Below are 21,913 nucleotides of genomic sequence, written 5' to 3'. Positions count from 1 at the left end.
AAAACAATATACATAACATCTATAAAAAAAAACGATCAAAATCATGCGAACTTAGAAGCCAAAAACTTTACTAGATGAAATAAATAAAAGAATAAAAAGGGCCGCCATTTCCTTACCGGCATTGAGCAGGTCGTAGAACCCAGAAAGCTCCACGTTTCTTGAGAACTTCCTGACGTCGGGCGAGAACTTGGAGGCGATGGCTTCGTTGGAGATGAGGCCCTGCAGGTGCGCGCGCGAGGGCAAGCTACTCTCCTGCAGGTTCTCGAGGTGCGTCCACACGAAGGAGCCAACTGGAACGACCCGGGAAAACACGACTGTTGATCTGACCGCGTAATACCATTTTTTATTTTTACAACACAGGAGACAGCTCAAGGGTACAAAAAAAGGAAACAATAACAAAAAAAAGCCCGCTACTCGCTGCTCCTAAAAAGAATCCAAAGAGGTGGCCGAAAGAGGGGTCAATTTCGGGAGGAGAGGTGTTCTGATACCTTCCTCTTGCCATACGACCCTACTGCAACAACCAACCATTACCCCGGGACACAGGCAAGTGCAGCATCCGGGTTACCACAGTTTACCCTCCCCAGGTTTCCCCAGGTACCCATTTATCGACCAGCCCGAAAGGGGAGGTGAACAGTTACAGATTTTTGATTTCTCCTTTTGCCCACTCGACTCTGTTTAGGAGCAGTAAGTAGCTGGCTTTTTTTTATTATTATTGTTTTCTTTTCTTTGTTTACGCCCTTGCACTGCCTCCTCTGCTGTAAAAAAAAAGAGCAATACGTGACTGTCTAGGCCAAGATTCGAACCCAAGCCCGTCGATTCGTGGTTAGACGGAGGGAGAACATAGACCTTACTGACAACACTTCTTCAGGATGTCTACGTGGGTTCAAAGAAAGGAGTCCACGGCAATAGTTAAGGAAGACCAGAGACTTAACTGATCCTTTTCTTCTTCAGGATCTCTGGGTGGGTCCAAAAAAAAAGAAGAGTCCACGGAAACAGTTAAGGAAGACCAGAGACTTTACTGATCCTTCTCTTCTTCAGGATCTCTGGGTGGGTCCAAAAAAAAAAAGTCCACGGAAACAGTTAAGGAAGACCAGAGACTTTATTGATCCTTCTCTTCTTCAGGATCTCAAAATGCGTCCAGACTGACCCTGTGCCATTAACTGAAACTACCCCCTCTTAAGTCTGACCCATAAACTACCCCCTTTTTAAGTCTGACCCATAAACTACCCCTTCTTTAAGTCTGACCCATAAACTACCCCCTTTTTAAGTCTGACCTATAAACTACCCCCTCTTTAAGTCTGACCCCTAAACTAACCCCCTTCCCCCTTTGAATACTGACCTTGGTTGACCTCCTCGTTGAGCAGCGCCTCCTTCACCACCCTCACCACCTGGAAGTCTGGGCAACGCATGAGTTCGAGGTAGGCGGCGATGCGCAGTTCGGAGTCTTGAGTGTGGTCCTTGAAGAGCCTTAGCAGCGGGAGTCTCGAGACCTCGCAAGGGAATCGCCTGCAGTGAGAGATAGAGATAGATAGATAGAGACATAGATAAACAGAGAGAGAGAGAGAGAGAGAGAGAGAGAGAGAGAGAGAGAGAGAGAGAGAGAGAGAGAGAGAGAGAGAGAGAGAGAGAGAGAGAGAGAGAGAGAGAGAGAGAGAGAGAGAGAGAGAGAGAGAGAGAGAGAGAGAGAGAGAGAGAGAGAGAGAGAGAGAGAGGAAGATAGAGGGAGGAGTTCAGAATACTTAAGTCACCCACCTGAAGGCCGTGATAGCGCCCAACCTAATCTCGTTTTCGTTGGTCTCGTCGAAGAAGCACTGCGTCAGGCTCTCAGGGATCGCCTCCGTAACAGCCAGGCCCGCGTTTCCGATCCCCTTCAGTGCCATCAGAACCTACAGAAGGGCGTGTGAAAACGAAGGTAAGGAGGATCAGGAGCTAGGCGGATCGCGTCTGTAGGATTGAACACCGTTGCCAGGTTATCGTAATCAGAGTATAGTGTCTACCGGTTTCTGACGCCTAACTATTGCCAAGAAACATCAGGATCTAACTCTTTTAACGATAACTATAAATGAGTTTCGTTATTGGAGCCCTCAATCATTCAATCTATCTATCTATCTATCTATCTATCTATCACTCTATATAACTTTTTTTATGTATTTTTGTTATGATTTTTTTTTTTACTGTATCTTTCTATGTATGCGGTACCTATTTATATAATGATCTGTCTAGCTATCTACACTTGTTTTATCGTTTTCTTATATATTTTTTTCTCTTTTTTCTATATTCTCTCTCTCTCTCTCTCTCTCTCTCTCTCTCTCTCTCTCTCTCACATTTACTTTCTTTTCTCGTTAATCTCCCTTCCTTCTGCCGCTTCGTACAAACCTGGATCTTCTCTTCCGAGGTCTGCCGGCGACAAGAGTCCTCGATGAAGCCCTTGAGTGTGTCCATAACCCTGAGGACGGGCGGCGCGTCGGTACAGGTCGGGTGGTCGCGGCAGTATGCTTGTACCAGGGAGCCGACACCCAGGAAGGCGTCAGCGTGTACATTCTCCACCTCCAGCAGCGGCGCCGCCTGGATGATGGTGTCCAGGTCGGGTCTGTCGAGAGGCAACACAAGCGGGGGAGTCTTAGGTCATTAGTTCAGTTATTTCAAAAGGCTTTCATTATTAGTTTCCTGAGCCTGGTGGTAGTTTTTCAAAGGCTTCTGCGTCGTGAACGGGAAAAGAAAGTCATGGCAACCCGATCTAGCTCCTCAGTGGTCTTGAGAAACGTTCGTCACAAGAGTCACAAACGTTTGATAATATACAAGTTTTGGCTGGCTTTCTCAGACGCTTCTATCTCTCTCATCCACTATTTCCAAAGGCCAAAGATGTGATTAGTCGTGTTCTCAAGGGTGCTTTTTAGGTTCACGGTACAGAAGCAGGGTCATACTGCCACCAGGGCCATAAAACTAGCCCTGGAAATGCTCGAAACTCCTACGAAAGCCTTGACTAATAATTATGTGGGCTTGAGCGCCGAAATAGTTAGAATACGACCCTCAATAAGTTCCTGGATTTTTAAGGTTAAGGAAAGTTCTAAGCTGATAATCATGTCAACACACACACACACACACACACACACACACACACACACACACACACACACACACTCCCCTACCCCCACTCCCACCCCACATACACATAAAATTAAGATGATGAAATAAGGTCAATTACCTCACATTACAATAATTATCATACGTGAAAAATACGAACAGATAATAACATATAATTACGACCCCCCCGTCCCCCCTTTCCTTCCCCCCCTCCCTCCACCCACCCACCTGGGGATGAAGGAGAGCGAGGTGAGCCAGGTGTTGGTAAGGATATTGTTGTGGTCTTGCGTCATGAGATCACGCATGACGCCCACGCCGCCGCCCGTACCCAGCATCGGAAGGGCGTCATTGAACACGGACCTGGTTGGAGGCGAAGAGCGGGGACCAAGGGTTAGCAGGAGAGCGTAGACTAAAATGTGTTATCTATTGTAGGTTTGTGAGCCCGATATACTTCAGAATACTGGCTTAAGAGGCACAGGATAACATGCTAAGCTATCCATGGAAATCCTAACACAGCCTCTACGAAAGCCTTATCAATTTATAGCCCTGAAATGTTTGAAAATAAGGACAAAGACGTATGAGATAATGCAAAGCTATCCATGGAAATACTAACACAGCCTCTACGAAAGCCTTATCGATTTATAGCCCTGAAATGTTTGAAAATAAGGGACAAAGACGTATAAGATAATGCAAAGCTATCCATGGAAATCCTAACACAGCCTCTACGAAAGCCTTATCAATTTACAGCCCTGAAATGTTTGAAAATAAGGACAAAGACGTATAAGATAATGCAAAGCTATCCATGGAAATACTAACACAGCCTCTACGAAAGCCTACCCATGGAAATACTAACACAGCCTCTACCAAAGCCTACCCATGGAAATACTAACACAGCCTCTACCAAAGCCTACCCGTGCAAATACTAACACAGCCTCTACCAAAGCCTACCCGTGCAAATACTAACACAGCCTCTACGAAAGCCTACCCATGGAAATACTAACACAGCCTCTACGAAAGCCTACCCATGGAAATACTAACACAGCCTCTACCAAAGTCTACCCATGGAAATACTAACACAGCCTCTACGAAAGCCTCATCAACTATAGGTGTGTGGGCTCTGAAATGTCTTAGAATGCGTGACAGATAGGTACAGGATAATGCAGAAGAGTAGAGTCTATGGCTGAAGGGGTACCCACCGCTCGAGCCCCCAGTCCCTCTCCTCGCTGATGGCCCACAGTTCGGTGTAGCTGAGGTGACGCAGTGTCTGAACCAGCTCCAGGAAGAGGCGAGGGGCGTCCGTGGCCACACCTTCGCCGTCTCTCTGTTCGGCGGGTATGAAGGAAAATATAAGAATCGTCAGCGTTGATTTAACATTCCCGGGTTAGGAAAAATGATCCCTTCGTCGACATGGCATTCATTCTGATTTTTTTTTTTTTTAAGGTTTACAACACTAATAAGAAATAGTAATAGTAATGAGGAAGTGATTTCGGTGTTGAACGGAAGATAATGAAAAAAAGCCATAGAGTGATTTAACATTGCCGGGATCTATTGTGAGAGTTCATTTTTAACGTTTTCACCAATAACAATAATAATAATAATAAACGTAATAAAAAATAATAGGCTCATAGTAATTTCGAAGCTAAAATTAAGGAAAAAAAGCCATAGAGTGATTTAACATTGTCGGGATCTATTGTGAGTGTTCATTTTTAAGGTTTTCACCAATAAGGCAACAAAACGTAATGAAAAATAGAAGGCTCATAGTAATTAAGTAGGTAATTTCGAAGCTAAAATTAAGGAAAAAAAGCCATTCAGTGATTTAACAGTGTCGGGATCTATTGTGAGAGTTCATTTTTAACGTTTTCACCAATAACAATAATAATAATAAACGTAATAAAAAATAATAGACTCATAATAACAAGTAGGTAATTTCGAAGCTAAAATTAAGGAAAAAAAGCCATTGAGTGATTTAAAATTGTTGGGATCTATTGTGAGTGTTCTTTTTTAAGTTTTTCACCAATAACAATAATAATCATAAACGTAATAAAAAATAATAGACTCATAATAACAAGTAGGTAATTTCAAAGCAAAAATTAAGGAAAAAAAGCCATAGAGTGATTTAACATTGACGGGGCCTATTTAGTTCAGTGTTCAGTATTTAGTTATAAGGTTTTCAAGAAGAACAACCCCTGTGTCAAGTGAACAACCCCTGTGTCAAGTGAACAACCCCTGTGTCAAGTGAACAACCCCTGTGTCAAGAGAACAACCCCTGTGTCAAGAGAACAACCCCTGTGTCAAAAGAACAACCCCTGTGTCAAGAGAACAACCCCTGTGCCATAAGAACAACCCCTGTGTCAAGAGAACAACCCCTGTGCCATAAGAACAACCCCTGTGTCAAGAGAACAACCCCTGTGTCAAAAGAACAACCCCTGTGTCAAAAGAACAACCCCTGTGTCAAGAGAACAACCCCTGTGTCAAAAGAACAACCCCTGTGTCAAGAGAACAACCCCTGTGTCAAAAGAACAACCCCTGTGTCAAGAGAACAACCCCTGTGCCATAAGAACAACCCCTGTGCCATAAGAACAACCCCTGTGTCAAGAGAACAACCCCTGTGCCATAAGAACAACCCCTGTGCCATAAGAACAACCCCTGTGCCATAAGAACAACCCCTGTGCCATAAGAACAACCCCTGTGTCAAGAGAACAACCCCTGTGCCATAAGAACAACCCCTGTGTCAAGAGAACAACCCCTGTGCCATAAGAACAACCCCTGTGTCAAGAGAACAACCCCTGTGCCATAAGAACAACCCCTGTGCCATAAGAACAACCCCTGTGTCAAGAGAACAACCCCTGTGCCATAAGAACAACCCCTGTGCCATAAGAACAACCCCTGTGTCAAAAGAACAACCCCTGTGTCAAAAGAACAACCCCTGTGTCAAAAGAACAACCCCTGTGCCATAAGAACAACCCCTGTGCCATAAGAACAACCCCTGTGCCATAAGAACAACCCCTGTGTCAAAAGAACAACCCCTGTGTCAAAAGAACAACCCCTGTGTCAAGAGAACAACCCCTGTGTCAAGAGAACAACCCCTGTGCCATAAGAACAACCCCTGTGCCATAAGAACAACCCCTGTGTCAAGAGAACAACCCCTGTGCCATAAGAACAACCCCTGTGCCATAAGAACAACCCCTGTGCCATAAGAACAACCCCTGTGCCATAAGAACAACCCCTGTGCCATAAGAACAACCCCTGTGCCATAAGAACAACCCCTGTGCCATAAGAACAACCCCTGTGCTATAAGAACAACCCCTGTGTCAAAACAACAACCCCTGTGCTATAAGAACAACCCCTGTGTCAAAAGAACAACCCCTGTGTCAAGAGAACAACCCCTGTGTCAAAAGAACAACCCCTGTGTCAAGAGAACAACCCCTGTGTCAAGAGAACAACCCCTGTGCCATAAGAACAACCCCTGTGTCAAGAGAACAACCCCTGTGCCATAAGAACAACCCCTGTGTCAAGAGAACAACCCCTGTGCCATAAGAACAACCCCTGTGTCAAGAGAACAACCCCTGTGCCATAAGAACAACCCCTGTGTCAAGAGAACAACCCCTGTGTCAAGAGAACAACCCCTGTGTCAAGAGAACAACCCCTGTGTCAAGAGAACAACCCCTGTGCCATAAGAACAACCCCTGTGTCAAGAGAACAACCCCTGTGTCAAAAGAACAACCCCTGTGTCAAGAGACCAACCCCTGTGTCAAGAGAACAACCCCTGTGTCAAAAGAACAACCCCTGTGCCATAAGAACAACCCCTGTGTCAAAAGACCAACCCCTGTGCCAAGAGAACAACCCCTGTGTCAAAAGAACAACCCCTGTGCCATAAGAACAACCCCTGTGCCATAAGAACAACCCCTGTGCCATAAGAACAACCCCTGTGCCATAAGAACAACCCCTGTGCCATAAGAACAACCCCTGTGTCAAGAGAACAACCCCTGTGCCATAAGAACAACCCCTGTGTCAAGAGAACAACCCCTGTGTCATAAGAACAACCCCTGTGTCAAGAGAACAACCCCTGTGTCAAAAGAACAACCCCTGTGTCAAGAGAACAACCCCTGTGTCATAAGAACAACCCCTGTGCCATAAGAACAACCCCTGTGTCAAAAGAACAACCCCTGTGCCATAAGAACAACCCCTGTGTCAAAAGAACAACCCCTGTGCCATAAGAACAACCCCTGTGTCAAAAGAACAACCCCTGTGTCAAAAGAACAACCCCTGTGTCAAGAGAACAACCCCTGTGTCAAAAGAACAACCCCTGTGCCATAAGAACAACCCCTGTGTCAAAAGAACAACCCCTGTGCCATAAGAACAACCCCTGTGTCAAGAGAACAACCCCTGTGGCTAAAGTTCACCTGCTTGTTCTCCGCAATCTTGTCGAGGATCTGCGTGGAGTGCGCCCGCCAGAATTGAGCATCGGCTGCCCCTTCGTCAGTGGCCCCGTCGTCGTCGTGGCCGTGGGTGTGGTAGTCGTACAGGAGGTTGGTGCGGCTGTGGACACTGCCTGCACGGGGAAACACAACAAGAGAGACACTTTGAGGGTTATATTTATCTATTCTGGGTGCATATTCCAATAGTGTTCTGCCCGGCCATGTATAGGTTTGGTTATGGAGCTTGAGGTTATGTTAAGTTACTGCCTGACACGATACGAGGGACAATTGAGGGTTATATAAACCGAGCATAGCAAAACTACATACTTATCCTAGCGAGTCCATATCAAAGGGGAGAATGACAAAGACAGTCCCTCTAAACTAACGCTGAACCGAGCATAAAAGAGCTACATACCCATCTTGGCGGAGGAGAAGGATCGGTGGATGAAGTTAAACCGAGCATAGCAAAACTACATACTTATCCTAGCGAGTCCATATCAAAGGGGAGAATGACAAAGACAGTTCCTCTAAACTAACGCTGAACCGAGCATAAAAGAGCTACATACCCATCTTGGCGGAGGAAAAGGAGCGGTGAGTGAAGTTAAAACGAGCATAACAATAACTTAATAAACAACAACTTATCCTAGCGAGTCCCCAGTGATATCAAAGGAGGCAGTGACAGTTATTCCAAACAAACACTAAACAGGGCATATCAGAGCACAGGTGGAAGGAGAGCCGAGTAAAGTTAAACCGAGCATGATAAAGGTACTACACACCCATCTTGGCGGAGGAGAAGGATCGGTGGGTGAAGTTGAGGTTCTGCGTGACGGTGGTGATGACGCCGCCGTGCTCCGAGCTGAAGGGCGTCAGGCGGTGGACCTCAATGCAGCTGGAAACTTGGACGCGCCCCTCGGCCACCTCCTGCATGCACTCGCTACTCGTGTCCAGCAGGGGAGGGGTGTGGATGCCCTGGAAGACCCACCAAGCCACAGGTTACATAGAGGAAGGCTACAGAAGGGAACCCATCAACTTTGTATTCTCTTGTAAACATATCGAACAGGGACGCAGAAAGGATTATAGGAAAGTCCCCCCCCCCCCCCCGGCTGCTTAAAGGGATGACTGTGAGGGGAAGGGGGAGGGGAAAGGGGAGGGGAGTAAAAGGGGAAGTGGGGGATGATAGGAAGGGATCAAGGTCACTAATAAGGTCAGGGGGTTGAGGGAAAGGGGAAGGGGAAAGGGGAAGTGGGGGATGAAAGGAAAGGATCAAGGTCACTAATAAGGTCAGGGGGTTGAGGGAAAGGGGAAGTGGGAAATGATAGGAAAAGATCAAGGTCACTAATAAGGTCAGGGGGTTGAGGGAAGGGTCGAGGTCAGTAAGGTCAGGGGTTGAGGGGAAGGGGGAGGGAAGTGGGGGATGGATAGAAGGGATCAAAGGTCAGGGGTTGAGGGGAAGGGGAGGGGAAGAGAGAGGGGGAAAGGGGAAGTGGAGGATGAGAGGAAAGAATCAAGGTCAGTAATAAGGTCAGGGGGTTGCGGGAAGGGTCGAGGTCAGTAAGGTCAGGGGTTGAGGGAAAGGATGAGGGGAAGAGAGAGGGGGAAAGGGGAAGTGGAGGATGAGAGGAAAGAATCAAGGTCAGTAATAAGGTTAGGAGGTTGCGAGAAGGGTCGAGGTCAGTAAGGTCAGGGGTTGAGGGGAAGGGGGAGGGGAAAGGGTGACGGGAAGGGAGCAAAATCAGAAATAAGGTCAGAGGGCTCAAACAAGGTCAGTAATAAGGTCAGGGTGCAATAGGGGGTTACGGGAAGGGTCGAGGTCAGTAAGGTCAGGGGCTGAGGGGAAGGGGGAGGGGAAAGGGTGACGGGAAGGGAGCAAGATCAGAAAAAAGGTCAGAGGGCCCAAACAAGGTCAGTAATAAGGTCAGGGTGTAATAGGGGGTTGCGGGAAGGGTCGAGGTCAGTAAGGTCAGGGGTTGAGGGGAAGGGGGAGGAGAAAGGGTGACGGGAAGGGAGTAAGGTCAGAAACAAGGTCATTAACAAGGTCAGAATACAAGTGCAAGAGTTCAAGGCCGAGTATGTCCTCAACTCGACTCGGACTCACCCCCACGAAGTCATACTCGACGCCCTTGATGAAGGAGGTGGTGGAGGAGCGGGCGGTACAGGAGGGGATGTCACGCGTCTTCTTCAGCAGTAAGCTCTTCCCGGCCACTCCCTCCACCTGATAGTCCACCTTGCAGTGACCAACCACGTCCCTCTGAAGCACAAACGAGGTACAGGTGAAGCTGGTGGCGTACGCTTAAGCTAAACGCGCTAAGGCCTCGGTGTTCATCTCCGTCACATTGGCTTTTGACACGCGGGTTACCTCAGTTTATCTACCCCAAGTTACACACACACACACACACACACACACACACACACACACACACACTTGAGGGTAATAATAAAACAGATCAACAAAACAAAAACCGTCTCAGTCCATACACTCTGCCTTGGCGGGGCTGTACCAACATCTATACAGGAATTTTCTTAGTATTATAGAAGCATAGTAGTAGAGAAGGAATTTTTGTTATTTTGTTTCGCAGTACTGCAGAAGTATAGTGTAGTTGTATGGTAAAGTTGTAAGGTAAAGTAGTGAATAGTAGAAGGCTTTTTTCGTAATACCGGCTCGTTGTATTGTAGCGTCGAGTCGAACTGTGGAACTTGGATAAAGAGTTGTCGGACAGTTCGCTACCGATAGACTCGTGACCTTGGTGATGGGATATTGTGTGATTCTCTCTCTCTCTCTCTCTCTCTCTCTCTCTCTCTCTCTCTCTCTCTCTCTCTCTCTCTCTCTCTCTCTCTCTCTCTCTCTTTATCTATTTATCTATCTATCAACACCAAACTCTATACTGGGAGGGAATTTCCGTGGTATCACAAGTTCGGTTCGGGCGCTAACAAACCCGCGGGTGTCGAACTGTGGAACGTGGCTGAAGGGTCGGAGTCGTTACCTCGGTGGTGCGGTGTTCCAGGTCGAGACGCGGCATGGTGTTCTGCAGGAGGGACACAGCCGCCCGCTTGAAGTTGAGGGCGTTGGGGTCCTCGTCGGGGGCGGGACACAGCTCCTCCACCAGCCCGTCATGGTACGCAAATCTGTGGAAGGGGAGACGAGGGGAGGGTGAGGAGAAGGGGCAGGGGAAGAATGAAGGGGAAGGGGGAAGAAAGGGTAAAAGGGGAAGGAGTAAGGGAAAGTAAGGGCTAGGGTGAGAGGAAGGGGGAGGGGAATGAGGGGAAAGGATAAGGGAAGGGGAGTGGGAAGGATGAAAGGGGAAGGGACGAAAGGGGAATGGTGAGGGGAAAGGGAAGGGGAAGGGTGAGGGGAATGGGTAGGGGAAGAGGAAGGATGAATGGGAAGGGGTAGGGTGAGGAGAAGGGACATAAAGGGAAGGGTGAGGGGAAGGGAGAAAGGGGAAGGGAAGAGAAAAGGGAAGAGTTAGAGGAAGGGGAAGAGGAATGGGTAGGGGAAGAGGACGGATGAAGGGGAAGGGGTAGGGTGAGGAGAAGGGACATAAAGGGAAGGGTGAGGGGAAGGGAAGGGGAAAGGGAAGAGTTAGAGGAAGGGAAGGGGAACGAGAAAAGTGAAGGGATGCTCGCGAGGTCAGTAACAAGGTCAATAGTAAAATGAAGGGCGGGTCATGTACGTCCACCCCCAGTTTTCGTGTACCAAGGCAGTGGTCTTCAGCGCTATCCTTCTATACAGACCATTTACATATGATTTTTTTCCCTTGGCGGTGAAATCTAAGGCCTAGTGACTGTAGAAAAAGAAATGCTTGAATCAATACGTAAATGCTCACTAATCTACCCATGGAAATACTAACACAACAACCTCCATGAAAACCTGATATGGGTGTTTAAGCGCCGAAATGTGTGAGGTTTTTAATTTTTTTACAGAACTGTCTCCTTTTCCGTAGATAAATAAATAAATAAAAATTCCCACACATTTCGGCGCTTACACACACACACACATCAGGCTTTCATGGAGGTTGTTGTTGTGTTAGTATTTCCATGGGTAGATTAGTGAGCCTGGTGATAGTTCAACAAGGCTTCTTCAACATGAACGTAAGAAAACACTCATAACCTTTTCTTTTTGTGAGCAGCGAGTAGCGGGCTTTTTTTTTTTTTATTATTGTTTACTTTTTTTGTGCCCTTGAGCTGTCTCCTTTGTTGTAAAAAAAAAACGATTAATGGAGGAACCACTTCTTTTGATTCTTTTTTGTAGGAGCGGCAAGTAGCGGGCTTTTTTTTATTATTAGTGTTTCTTTTTTGTGTGTGCCCTTGAGCTGTCTCCTTTGCTGTTAAAAAAAATCTCCTTTGTGCATTGCCTTTGAGAATATTTGTTTGTCTGAGGATACTGGCCTGAGAGACAGCTATACTTATGGTGCTGAGGTGACCCGGTTCGAGCCCCGCCGTGTGTGTGTGTGTGGCGGCTTACCTCAATGGGTTCTTGGTGACGGCGGATACGAAGGCGTTGTCCTCCACGTTCTCAAGACGCCCACCGCTGTCACTCCGCGTCGTCTCCACCACCACGTTTTGCACCTGAGCGAGGAACACTGACGGTTACAATCACGCTTCAAGACAGTGTTGCCAACTCTAAATGTATAAATCCGCTATGATGGCCTAAAAAATCCGCCAGATGATAGGTTACAAAAATTTGCCGCTAGATTGGACTTGAAAATCCGCTAGATATTCTTGTCAATTCTAAGATCTTTCCCGCTAAATTGACATGCAACTCCGCCAGATCTAGCGTAAAATCCGCTAAAATGGCATCACTGCTTCAAGAGGAGGGTATCAGGACACCTCTCCTCCCGAAATTGACCTATCTTTCGGCCACTCCTCTAACTCTTTTTAGGAGCAGTGAGTAGCGGGCTTTTTTTTTTTTTTTTTTACATTTGTTACCTTTTTTATGCCCTGGAATTGACTCCTCTGATGTAAAAAAAAAAAAAAAAAATCACCTACTGTCTCTACCTGTATCCCTGTCCCGGCTAGTGTTGGAGTGTTTGGTAGGAAGGCTTGATGTCCGTTCCCTGTCTGTCTGTCTGTCTGTCTGTCTGTCTGTGTCTGTCTGTCTGTCTGTCTGTCTCTGTCTCTGTCTGTCTGTGTCTGTCTCTCTCTCTCTCTCTCTCTCTCTCTCTCTCTCTCTCTCTCTCTCTCTCTCTCTCTCTCTCTCTCTCTCTCTCTCTCTCTCTCTCTCTCTCTCTCTCTCTCTCTCTCTCTCTCTCTCTCTCTCTCTCTCTCTCTCTCTCTCTCTCATATGTATATCTCAATAGTTTGATATATTTGAGGGTTAGGCACACTTCTGTTAATTACGATGTGAGCAATACCGTAGTCATAATTTAACATACGGAGGGATACTGAGAGCGCTGAGCCACTAAAATCAACCCAATTATTACAGCCGATTAAACATAATTTGATATAAACTGTAGCTTCGATGATACGGTCCAGATGTATGTGTGTGTATGTGTGTGCGAGTTATATACACACACACACACACACACACACACACACACACACACACACACATATACAAACCTTCAGCTCAATCTCGCAGGCGGTGAGGACGGTGAAGGCAAGGTTTGCACGGATGGCGAGCGAGGTGTTGGAGGGAGCGGCGCCGGCGAGCTGGGTAACAGTAAGGGTCTCGTAGGTGTAGTAGAGGGTTTGGCCGTCCGCGAGCTTGAATTTGCGACCCGCTGCCCCCGGAGAGAGAGAGAGAGAGAGAGAGAGAGAGAGAGAGAGAGAGAGAGAGAGAGAGAGAGAGAGAGAGGCACAGACAGACAGACAGACAGACAGAAAGAAAGAAAGAAAGAAAGAAGAAGAAGAAGAAGAAGAAGAAGAAGAAGAAGAAGAAGAAGAAGAAGATGAAGAAAAAGAAGAAGAAGAAGAAGAAGAAGAAGAACAAACAACAACAACAACAACAACAACAACAACAACAACAACAACAACAACAACAAGAAAAAGAAGAAGAAGAAGAAGAAAATAAAAGTTGCAATTACTCTCTCACAACAAGTCCCCAAATCAACACTATTCAAATCAACAGGAAAATGATAAATACATAACAGTGAGCCCCTAACTCATACCTCAAGCAAGATTTAGATTAGTTAACTTACCAAAAAAAACATTATATTTGCACTCGTGACGTAAAATGGATTCGTAGAGGAATTCTGATACCGTTTGAAGCGTAAGAGGTTGGAATTTTTATTTTCATTAATTTAGAAATACATTAACTTATACGCTCGTTATTATTCGCAATGAAGTCGAAGAATCACACAAGACGGGAAAGGGAGTTAAGTATCTTCAAATCTGCTTAGAATCTACTTAAAATCTACTACTTCAATTCTACTACTGCTTCAAATCTACCACTTCAAATATATTACCACTTCAAATCTACTTAGAATCTGCTTAAAATCTACTACTTCAATTCTACTACTGCTTCAAATCTACCACTTCAAATATATTACCACTTCAAATCTACTTAGAATCTGCTTAAAATCTACTACTTCAATTCTACTACTGCTTCAAATTTACCACTTCAAATCTATTACCACTTCAAATCTACTTCAAATCTACTACTATCTACTACGTCAACACCTTACCTTCACACTTCCTGAGGGCACACTGCTCGGGAGGCTCCACGGGCACTGATACCTCCTGGTCGGGCTCTGTGTGGGGTGGAGGAACAGCTGGGTGAGGAAGGACTGGTCTGGCAATGCTCAGACTCCCCGACTCTCTGGTGTTGGTCTTTATGGTTCCGAGGGTTAAACGAGGATGAACAAGGTGAAGAATTTGGTGGAGAAAACCGCTTGGGGTGATAGTTATGTACCCCGGGTCTCTAGTGGTTGTTTTTTTATGGTTTCAAGGGCAAAATAAAGCTGAAAAAGATGACTAAGAGGAGAAGGAAGAGCTTTTGGTGGAGCATTCAGATTTCCCGGCCTTCTGATGTTTTTTTTTATATAGTTTCAAGGACAAAATGAAGCTGAAGAAGATGAAGAAGAGGGGAAGGAAGAACTATTGGGGTGACGTTCAGGCTTTCCGGTTCTCTAAGTGTGTGTTCTCTAAGTGTGTGTTCTCTAAGTGTGTGTTCTCTAAGTGTGTGTTCTCAAAGTGTGTGTTCTCTAAGTGTGTGTTCTCTAAGTGTGTGTTCTCTAAGTGTGTGTGTGTTCTCTATGTGTGTTCTCTAAGTGTGTGTGTTCTCTAAGTGTGTTCTCTAACTGTGTGTTCTCTAAGTGTGTGTTCTCTATGTGTGTTCTCTAAGTGTGTTCTCTAAGTGTGTTATCTAAGTGTGTGTTCTCTAACTGTGTGTTCTCATGTGTGTTCTCCAAGTGTGTGCTCTAAGTGTGTGTTCTCTAAGTGTGTGTTCTCTAAGTGTGTGTTCTCTAAGTGTGTGTTCTCTGTGTGTGTTCTCTAAGTGTGTGTTCTCTAAGTGTGTGTTCTCTAAGTGTGTGTTCTCTAAGTGTGTGTTCTCTAAGTGTGTGTTCTCTAAGTGTGTGTTCTCTAAGTGTGTGTTCTCTAACTGTGTGTTCTCTAAGTGTGTGTTCTCTAAGTGTGTGTTCTCTAAGTGTGTGTTCTCTAAGTGTGTGTTCTCTAACTGTGTGTTCTCTAACTGTGTGTTCTCTAACTGTGTGTTCTCTAAGTGTGTGTTCTCTAACTGTGTGTTCTCTAACTGTGTGTTCTCTAACTGTGTGTTCTCTAAGTGTGTGTTCTCTAACTGTGTGTTCTCTAAGTGTGTGTTCTCTAACTGTGTGTTCTCTAACTGTGTGTTCTCTAAGTGTGTGTTCTCTAAGTGTGTGTTCTCTAACTGTGTGTTCTCTAAGTGTGTGTTCTCTAAGTGTGTTCTCTAAGTGTGTGTTCTCTATGTGTGTTCTCTAAGTGTGTTCTCTAAGTGTGTGTTCTCTAAGTGTGTGTTCTCTAACTGTGTGTTCTCTAAGTGTGTGTTCTCTAAGTGTGTGTTCTCTAACTGTGTGTTCTCTAAGTGTGTGTTCTCTAACTGTGTGTTCTCTAACTGTGTGTTCTCTAAGTGTGTGTTCTCTAAGTGTGTGTTCTCTAACTGTGTTCTCCAAGTGTGTGTTCTCTAAGTGTGTTTTCTCTAACTGTGTGTTCTCTAAGAGTGTGTTCTCGAACTGTGTGTTCTCTAACTGAGGGTTCTCTATGTGTGTTCTCTAAGTGTGTGTTCTCTAACTGTGTGATCTCTAAGTGTGTGTTCTCATGTGTGTTCTCTAAGTGTGTGTTCTCTAAGTGTGTGTTCTCTATGTGTGTTCTCTAACTGTGTGTTCTCTAAGTGTGTTCTCTAAGTGTGTGTTCTCTAAGTGTGTTATCTAAGTGTGTGTTCTCTATCTGTGTGTGCTCTATGTGTGTGTTCTCTAAGTGTGTGTTCTCTAAGTGTGTGTTCTCTAACTGTGTGTTCTCTAACTGTGTGTTCTCTAAGTGTGTGTTCTCTAACTGTGTGTTCTCTAACTGTGTGTTCTCTAAGTGTGTGTTCTCTAAGTGTGTGTTCTCTAAGTGTGTGTTCTCTAACTGTGTGTTCTCTAAGTGTGTGTTCTCTAAGTGTGTGTTCTCTAAGTGTGTGTTCTCTAACTGTGTGTTCTCTAAGTGTGTGTTCTCTAAGTGTGTGTTCTCTAACTGTGTGTTCTCTAAGTGTGTGTTCTCTAAGTGTGTGTTCTCTAACTGTGTGTTCTCTAAGTGTGTGTTCTCTAAGTGTGTGTTCTCTAAGTGTGTGTTCTCTAAGTGTGTGTTCTCTAACTGTGTGTTCTCTAACTGTGTGTTCTCTAACTGTGTGTTCTCTAAGTGTGTGTTCTCTAAGTGTGTGTTCTCTAAGTGTGTGTTCTTACGGTACAGAGGCAGTTACAGGGAATGCCATGTTATACAGAGTCCACAACAGGTTGATCCAAACTATTATACCACCAGGCTCATAAAACTACCCATGGAACTACCCAGAAATACTACGAAAGCCTTGTCCAATTGAGGGGGATATTCATAAGGTTTTGTTGGTAAGAGAACCGGGTAGGACACGTAGTAATGGGTTTAAACTGGATAAATTCAGATTCAACAGGGACATAGGCAGAAATTGGTTTACTAACAGAGTGGTAGATGAGTGGAATAGGCTTAGCAGTCATGTGGTGAGTGCCAATACAATTGTCACATTTAAAAATAGATTAGATAAATTCATGGACAGCGATATTAGGTGGGGTTAGATTCACGGGAGCTTAGGTTCAAAGGAGCTGCCTCGTACAGGTCTACCGGCCTCTTGTAGACTCCTACGTTCTTATGTTCTTATGTTCTTATGTGTGTGCTCGAGGGCCGAAACGTTTAGAAATATGGCATTAACCCTTTGAATGGGGATTTCCTACAGTCAGACCTCACCAAGCTACAGGAATGGAGCAAAAAGTGGCTGTTACAATTCAATGAAGAAAAATGTAAAGTCCTGCACAATGGGAGGGGATATCCAGCACACCAATTCCACATGGAAAACACTCCACTATCCACCGAAGAGGCAGAGAAAGACCTGGGAGTATAATGTTACCAGGCTACCAGGGAAGGGATATCCAGCACACCAATACCGCATGGGAAACACTCCACTATCCACGACAAAGGCAGAGAAAAACCTGGGAGTATAATGTTACCAGGCTACCAGGGAAGGCCAAATCCGTGCCTATCGCAGCGGACGGGTTAAGAATTACTGCTTTAATGTGTGTAAGAAAAATCAAGATGGGTGTATTAGGAAATGTTAACTCACCCTCAGCAGGCTCGCCGGCGTCCACTCCTCCGCCAATGTCCTGCACCTCCGCCTCCTCCTGCTCATCCTTCGCTAAAAATGCCTGAGGAGAAAACGGCCCGTCTGTAAGAACGTATAGGGAGGTTCACGGCCCGTCTGTAAGAACGTATAGGGAGGTTCACGGCCCGTCTGTAAGAACGTATAGGGAGGTTCACGGCCCGTCTGTAAGAACGTATAGGGAGGTTCACGGCCCGTCTGTAAGAACGTATAGGGAGGTTCACGGCCCGTCTGTAAGAACGTATAGGGAGGTTCACGGCCCGTCTGTAAGAACGTATAGGGAGGTTCACGGCCCGTCTGTAAGAACACCAGTCCGCCCCGTGAGCTACTTGTCAACACCCTTATACAATGAACCTTCTATTTAATGAACTAACTGAGGGAACACCAAGTCAGAACACCACTCCGCCCCGTGAGCTACTTGTCAACACCCCACTAATACAAGCTTATCGTGGCTCAAAGGAGAGGAAAAAAAGGCTGAGTTATACAACGAACCTTCTATTTAATGTACTAACTGTGGGAACGCAAAGTCTTAAAGTTCGTCAGTGCGTCATAACCGGACATAGACCTTGCAACCACCGCACAGTCACAGAGAAGGGGACATGGACCCTAAACCCCCTCACAGTCATAGAAGTAACGTGGATCCTGGACTCACCTCACAGTCACAGAGAAGGGGACATGGACCCTAAACCCCTCACAGTCATAGAAGTAACGTGGATCCTGGACTCACCTCACAGTCACAGAGAAGGGGACATGGACCCTTAAAAACCCCTCACAGTCATAGAAGTAACGTGGATCCTGAACTCACCTTACAGTCATAGATGGGTTCCTCGTCCGACTTGTCCTCGCAGTCCGGGAAATCGTCACACACGTAATCCTCGGGGTAACACTCGTCCCCAGACTGGCAGGTGAACTCATTGGACCCACACGTCAGGCTCTCGGTCCTGGACACATCTGCGGGGTCAAGAGACACTCCTTTAGGTCACTGAGGACTCCCTTCCGCTCCTCTGAGGCTGCCTGTCATGAAGTCCTGTTCCTGAGGCCTGATTCTCTGTCTCTCTCTCTCTTTGCCTTCCTGACTCTCTCCATTGAAGTCTTCGTTAAAAGTTGTTCAGTGGAGGGTGAGGGTGAGGAAAAGGTGATGGGGAGAAGGGGAAGGGGAAAGGGTAGGGGAAGAGTGAGGGGGAAAGTAAGGGGAAGGGTTAAGGGAAGGGTGAGGGGAATTTTAAAAACTATCTATCTATCTATCTATCTATCTACCTACCTACCTATCTATCTATCTTTCTCTCTATCTATCTATCTATCTATCTACCTACCTATCTATCTATCTTTCTCTCTCTCTATCTATCTATCTATCTATCTATCTAGCGAGGCGTAGATAAAACAAAAGGAGATAAACAGATATAGCCATGATAATTTTTTTCCCTCGAGCTCTATCAAATTGTTTATATTCATCCATTTTTTTTTATTTCCTCTGTTTATCTGTTTTTTTTTTCATTTGTTTTTGTTTTCTGGTCATATTTTTTTTGGGGGGGTAGGGAGGGAGAAGGAGGGTTAAGAAGAAGAAGAAGAAGAAGAAAAAGAAGAAGAAGAAGAAGAAGAAGAAGAAGAAGAAGAAGAAAGAGACAGACAGACAGACAGACAGACAGACACTGGTTCCCCTCAACGCCGCTTCTGACCCAACGTTGCCAGATTGTCGTACTCAGCCGCTTATATTTCCCGACTTCGTACCCCAAAACTGTCTTCTGGGCTCCAATAACGAAACTCATTTATAGTTATCGTTAAAAGAGTTAGATCCTGATGCTTCTTGGCAATAGTTAGGCGCCAGAAACCGGTAAATACTATGCTCTGAGTACGACAATCTGGCATGGGTGTTCGGAGCTCAACTTTTATCTGTCTTTGAGGAGAGTGTGTACGCTGTGGCTCCGCGCGTGCCTAGGAACTTATCACAGCCAACTCGGTCAGTAGAAGAATGCACTCGCTATCTACGTTTTGGCTGAGAAAGCATTTACGCAACTGGGCTGAAGTAAACACACACACACACACACACACACACACACAAGAAGAAAGACTGGAGAAATTGGGACTAACAACACTGGAGAGCAGAAGAGAGAGAGGGGACCTAATAGCACTGTACAGGATATAAGAGGGATTGGAGAAATTGGACAGGGAAGACCTAGTGGTACGTGACAGAAGTGTAACAAGAGGCAATGGTAAGAAATTGAAGAAGAGCGACTGTAGGAGAGACATCAAGAAATACAGTTTTCACGGCCCGGTAGCTCAGTGGATAGAGCGTCAGCCTCACAACCAGAAGGACCGGGGTTCGATTCCTCGGCCGGGTGAAGATAAGCTGGGTTTATCTTCTGTTCACCCAGCAGTGAGTAGGTACGCGACCTCAGGCAAGGAGTTGTGACCTCGTTGTCGCGGTGTGTTGTGTGGGAGTGGTCTCAGTCCTACCAAGAATCTATTTGCGTAGTTTCTAGCGATAATACACTGATTTCTGGGTCAAAGGTCATGCCTACACGCACACCCAAATCTCCCTCGCAGCTGGAGTGGTTGAGGGGTGTGTTATTAAAATTTTAAGGTGCAATTATTTTGGGGGTTATATCATCCCACACTACGAACGCTACATTTGTCGATATCGAATTCCATGATCCATTTGTCGGCCCACTCATACGGGTCATTTAATTCCTAACTCTCGGTATCATAGGGTCGTATCATAAGACATTTCGCCGCCCAAGAACACATATTTGCCAAGGCTTTCGAAGGAGTTTGGGGCATTTCCAGGAGTAGTTTTATGATCCTGGTGGTAGTTTGACCGTTCCTCTGTACCGTGAACCTAAAGAAACACTCATTAGAACCCAACTGACCCCCTCTTTGACCTTTAGAAATACCTGATGTGTGAAGCGAAAGTGACTTCTAATACCGATCATAGTCTCGAGAAAGGAACAATTTACACAAAGTTAAGGCCAATGAAATAAATGAAGCTAATATAAACACTTACGGAGGAGGCAAATATTTATCTAAGGGTTCAACAGTAGCCACAGAATAGGAGAGGTTGGTCAACTCTCACGACACCTCTCTTCCCGAAACTGACCTCTTTTTTGGCCACTCCTCTCAACTTTTTTTATAGGAGCGGCGATTTGCGGGCTTTTTCATTATTGTTTCCTTTTTTTTGCCTTTGAGTTGTTTCATTAATGTAAAAAAAAAAAAAAATACATCAATGGCGCCATGTTATACCCAAAAAAGACGCGCGAAATTCAAATTGATATACTGATAGCAACTCTTTTTTTGTTCTCTAGGTAATTCTTTGAGATCCTGACGATAATTAGAGCACAAAATCATCACAGGCGCCATGTTATACCAAAAAAAGACGCGCGAAATTCAAATTGATATACTATAGCAACTTTTTTTTGTTCTCTAGGTAATTCTTCGAGATCCTGACGGTACTTAGAGCACAAAATAATTACTAGTTCATCGGCACCAATTTGAATTTCGCGCGGGTTTTTTGGTGGCAATATGGCGCCTGTTGAAGCTGGCCAAACACTCCGCTTCCAGTTGCTTCATGAATTGCAGCAAACCTAACTATCTACACTATATATCTATCTTCTCTATTCCCTCCCTTTCTCTATAATCCCCCCTTCTTCACTTCTCTTACCCCTCTCCATTCAAACCAGACTCTACTCCCTATACTGTATTGTGCTCAAGATCTAGAAGTACCCAAAGCATACACAAAAAACATCCCAATATAAGTACCAATTTGAATTTCGCGCGGATTTTGATGGCAAGATGGCGCTTGTGAAGAAGGTGGTCAAACTCGCCTATCCTGTTCCGTGGCTCTGGGTTCAAGTGCGGCGGTTGTGACACGCGCATCGGAGGGTCTAAAGTTCATCTGAGTCACGTTATCATCATCCTCGATCTCTCTTAATAGGAATGCAAGGTTATACAAGTGTAGTGGGCTTTTTTTTGTAATATTTTCCTTTACGCCCTTGAACTGTCTCTTTTGCTGTGGTGTGTGTGCGTGGGGAGGGGATGACGGAGTGTGTGTGTGTGTGTGTGTGTGTGTGAGAGAGAGAGAGAGAGAGAGAGAGAGAGAGAGAGAGAGAGAGAGAGAGAGAGAGAGAGAGAGAGAGAGAGAGAGAGAGAGAGAGAGAGAGAGAGAGAGAGAGAGAGAGAGAAACTAATGTACTGAAAATGTGTTTAAAAGAGAGAGAGAGAGAGAGAGAGAGAGAGAGAGAGAGAGAGAGAGAGAGAGAGAGAGAGAGAGAGAGAGAGAGAGAGAGAGAGAGAGAGAGAGAGAGAGAGAGAGAGAGAGAGAGAGAAACTAATGTACTGAAAATGTGTTTAAAAGAGAGAGAGAGAGAGAGAGAGAGAGAGAGAGAGAGAGAGAGAGAGAGAGAGAGAGAGAGAGAGAGAGAGAGAGAGAGAGAGAGAGAGAGAGAGAGAGAGAGAGAGAGAGAGAGAGAGAGAGAGAGATTACGAGGGCCGGACCACGTGACTTGTTTTTGTTGTTGTTGTTGTTGTTGTTGTTGTTGTTGCCCTTGAGTTGCTTTCTATACTGTAAAAAAAAAAAAAATACAAGACTCGTCCCACGTGACTTGTTTTTGTTTTTTTGTTT

The 21,913-nt window shown here is 45.4% G+C and overlaps 1 protein-coding gene and 1 long non-coding RNA gene across 3 annotated transcripts in view; one reads left to right on the top strand and one right to left on the bottom strand.

Moving 5' to 3' along the window:
• LOC126988003 (uncharacterized) overlaps positions 1-21,913 on the bottom strand; it is an 89,539-nt gene that overhangs the window by 65,607 nt on the left and 2,019 nt on the right. The window contains 15 exon segments of the mRNA XM_050845733.1: positions 117-290; positions 1,340-1,506; positions 1,753-1,886; positions 2,377-2,590; positions 3,313-3,444; positions 4,281-4,405; positions 7,488-7,636; positions 8,279-8,471; positions 9,598-9,750; positions 10,484-10,625; positions 11,965-12,068; positions 13,062-13,222; positions 14,126-14,191; positions 17,263-17,344; positions 18,104-18,249. Coding sequence (XP_050701690.1) covers positions 117-290; positions 1,340-1,506; positions 1,753-1,886; positions 2,377-2,590; positions 3,313-3,444; positions 4,281-4,405; positions 7,488-7,636; positions 8,279-8,471; positions 9,598-9,750; positions 10,484-10,625; positions 11,965-12,068; positions 13,062-13,222; positions 14,126-14,191; positions 17,263-17,344; positions 18,104-18,249 — 2,142 coding nt within the window.
• On the top strand, positions 8,950-9,590 carry LOC126988013 (uncharacterized). Of its 2 annotated transcripts, none has more exons than XR_007741381.1 (3): positions 8,950-9,058; positions 9,182-9,276; positions 9,417-9,590. It is a non-coding gene; the product is annotated as an uncharacterized LOC126988013 (long non-coding RNA). The 2 variants fall into 2 exon arrangements; XR_007741380.1 differs by having other exon boundaries at positions 9,182-9,321; positions 9,462-9,574.

Source organism: Eriocheir sinensis, chromosome 67 (assembly GCF_024679095.1).
Source record: "Eriocheir sinensis breed Jianghai 21 chromosome 67, ASM2467909v1, whole genome shotgun sequence".
NCBI lineage: Eukaryota > Metazoa > Arthropoda > Malacostraca > Decapoda > Varunidae > Eriocheir > Eriocheir sinensis.
This window is presented reverse-complemented; position numbering and strand designations above follow the sequence as displayed.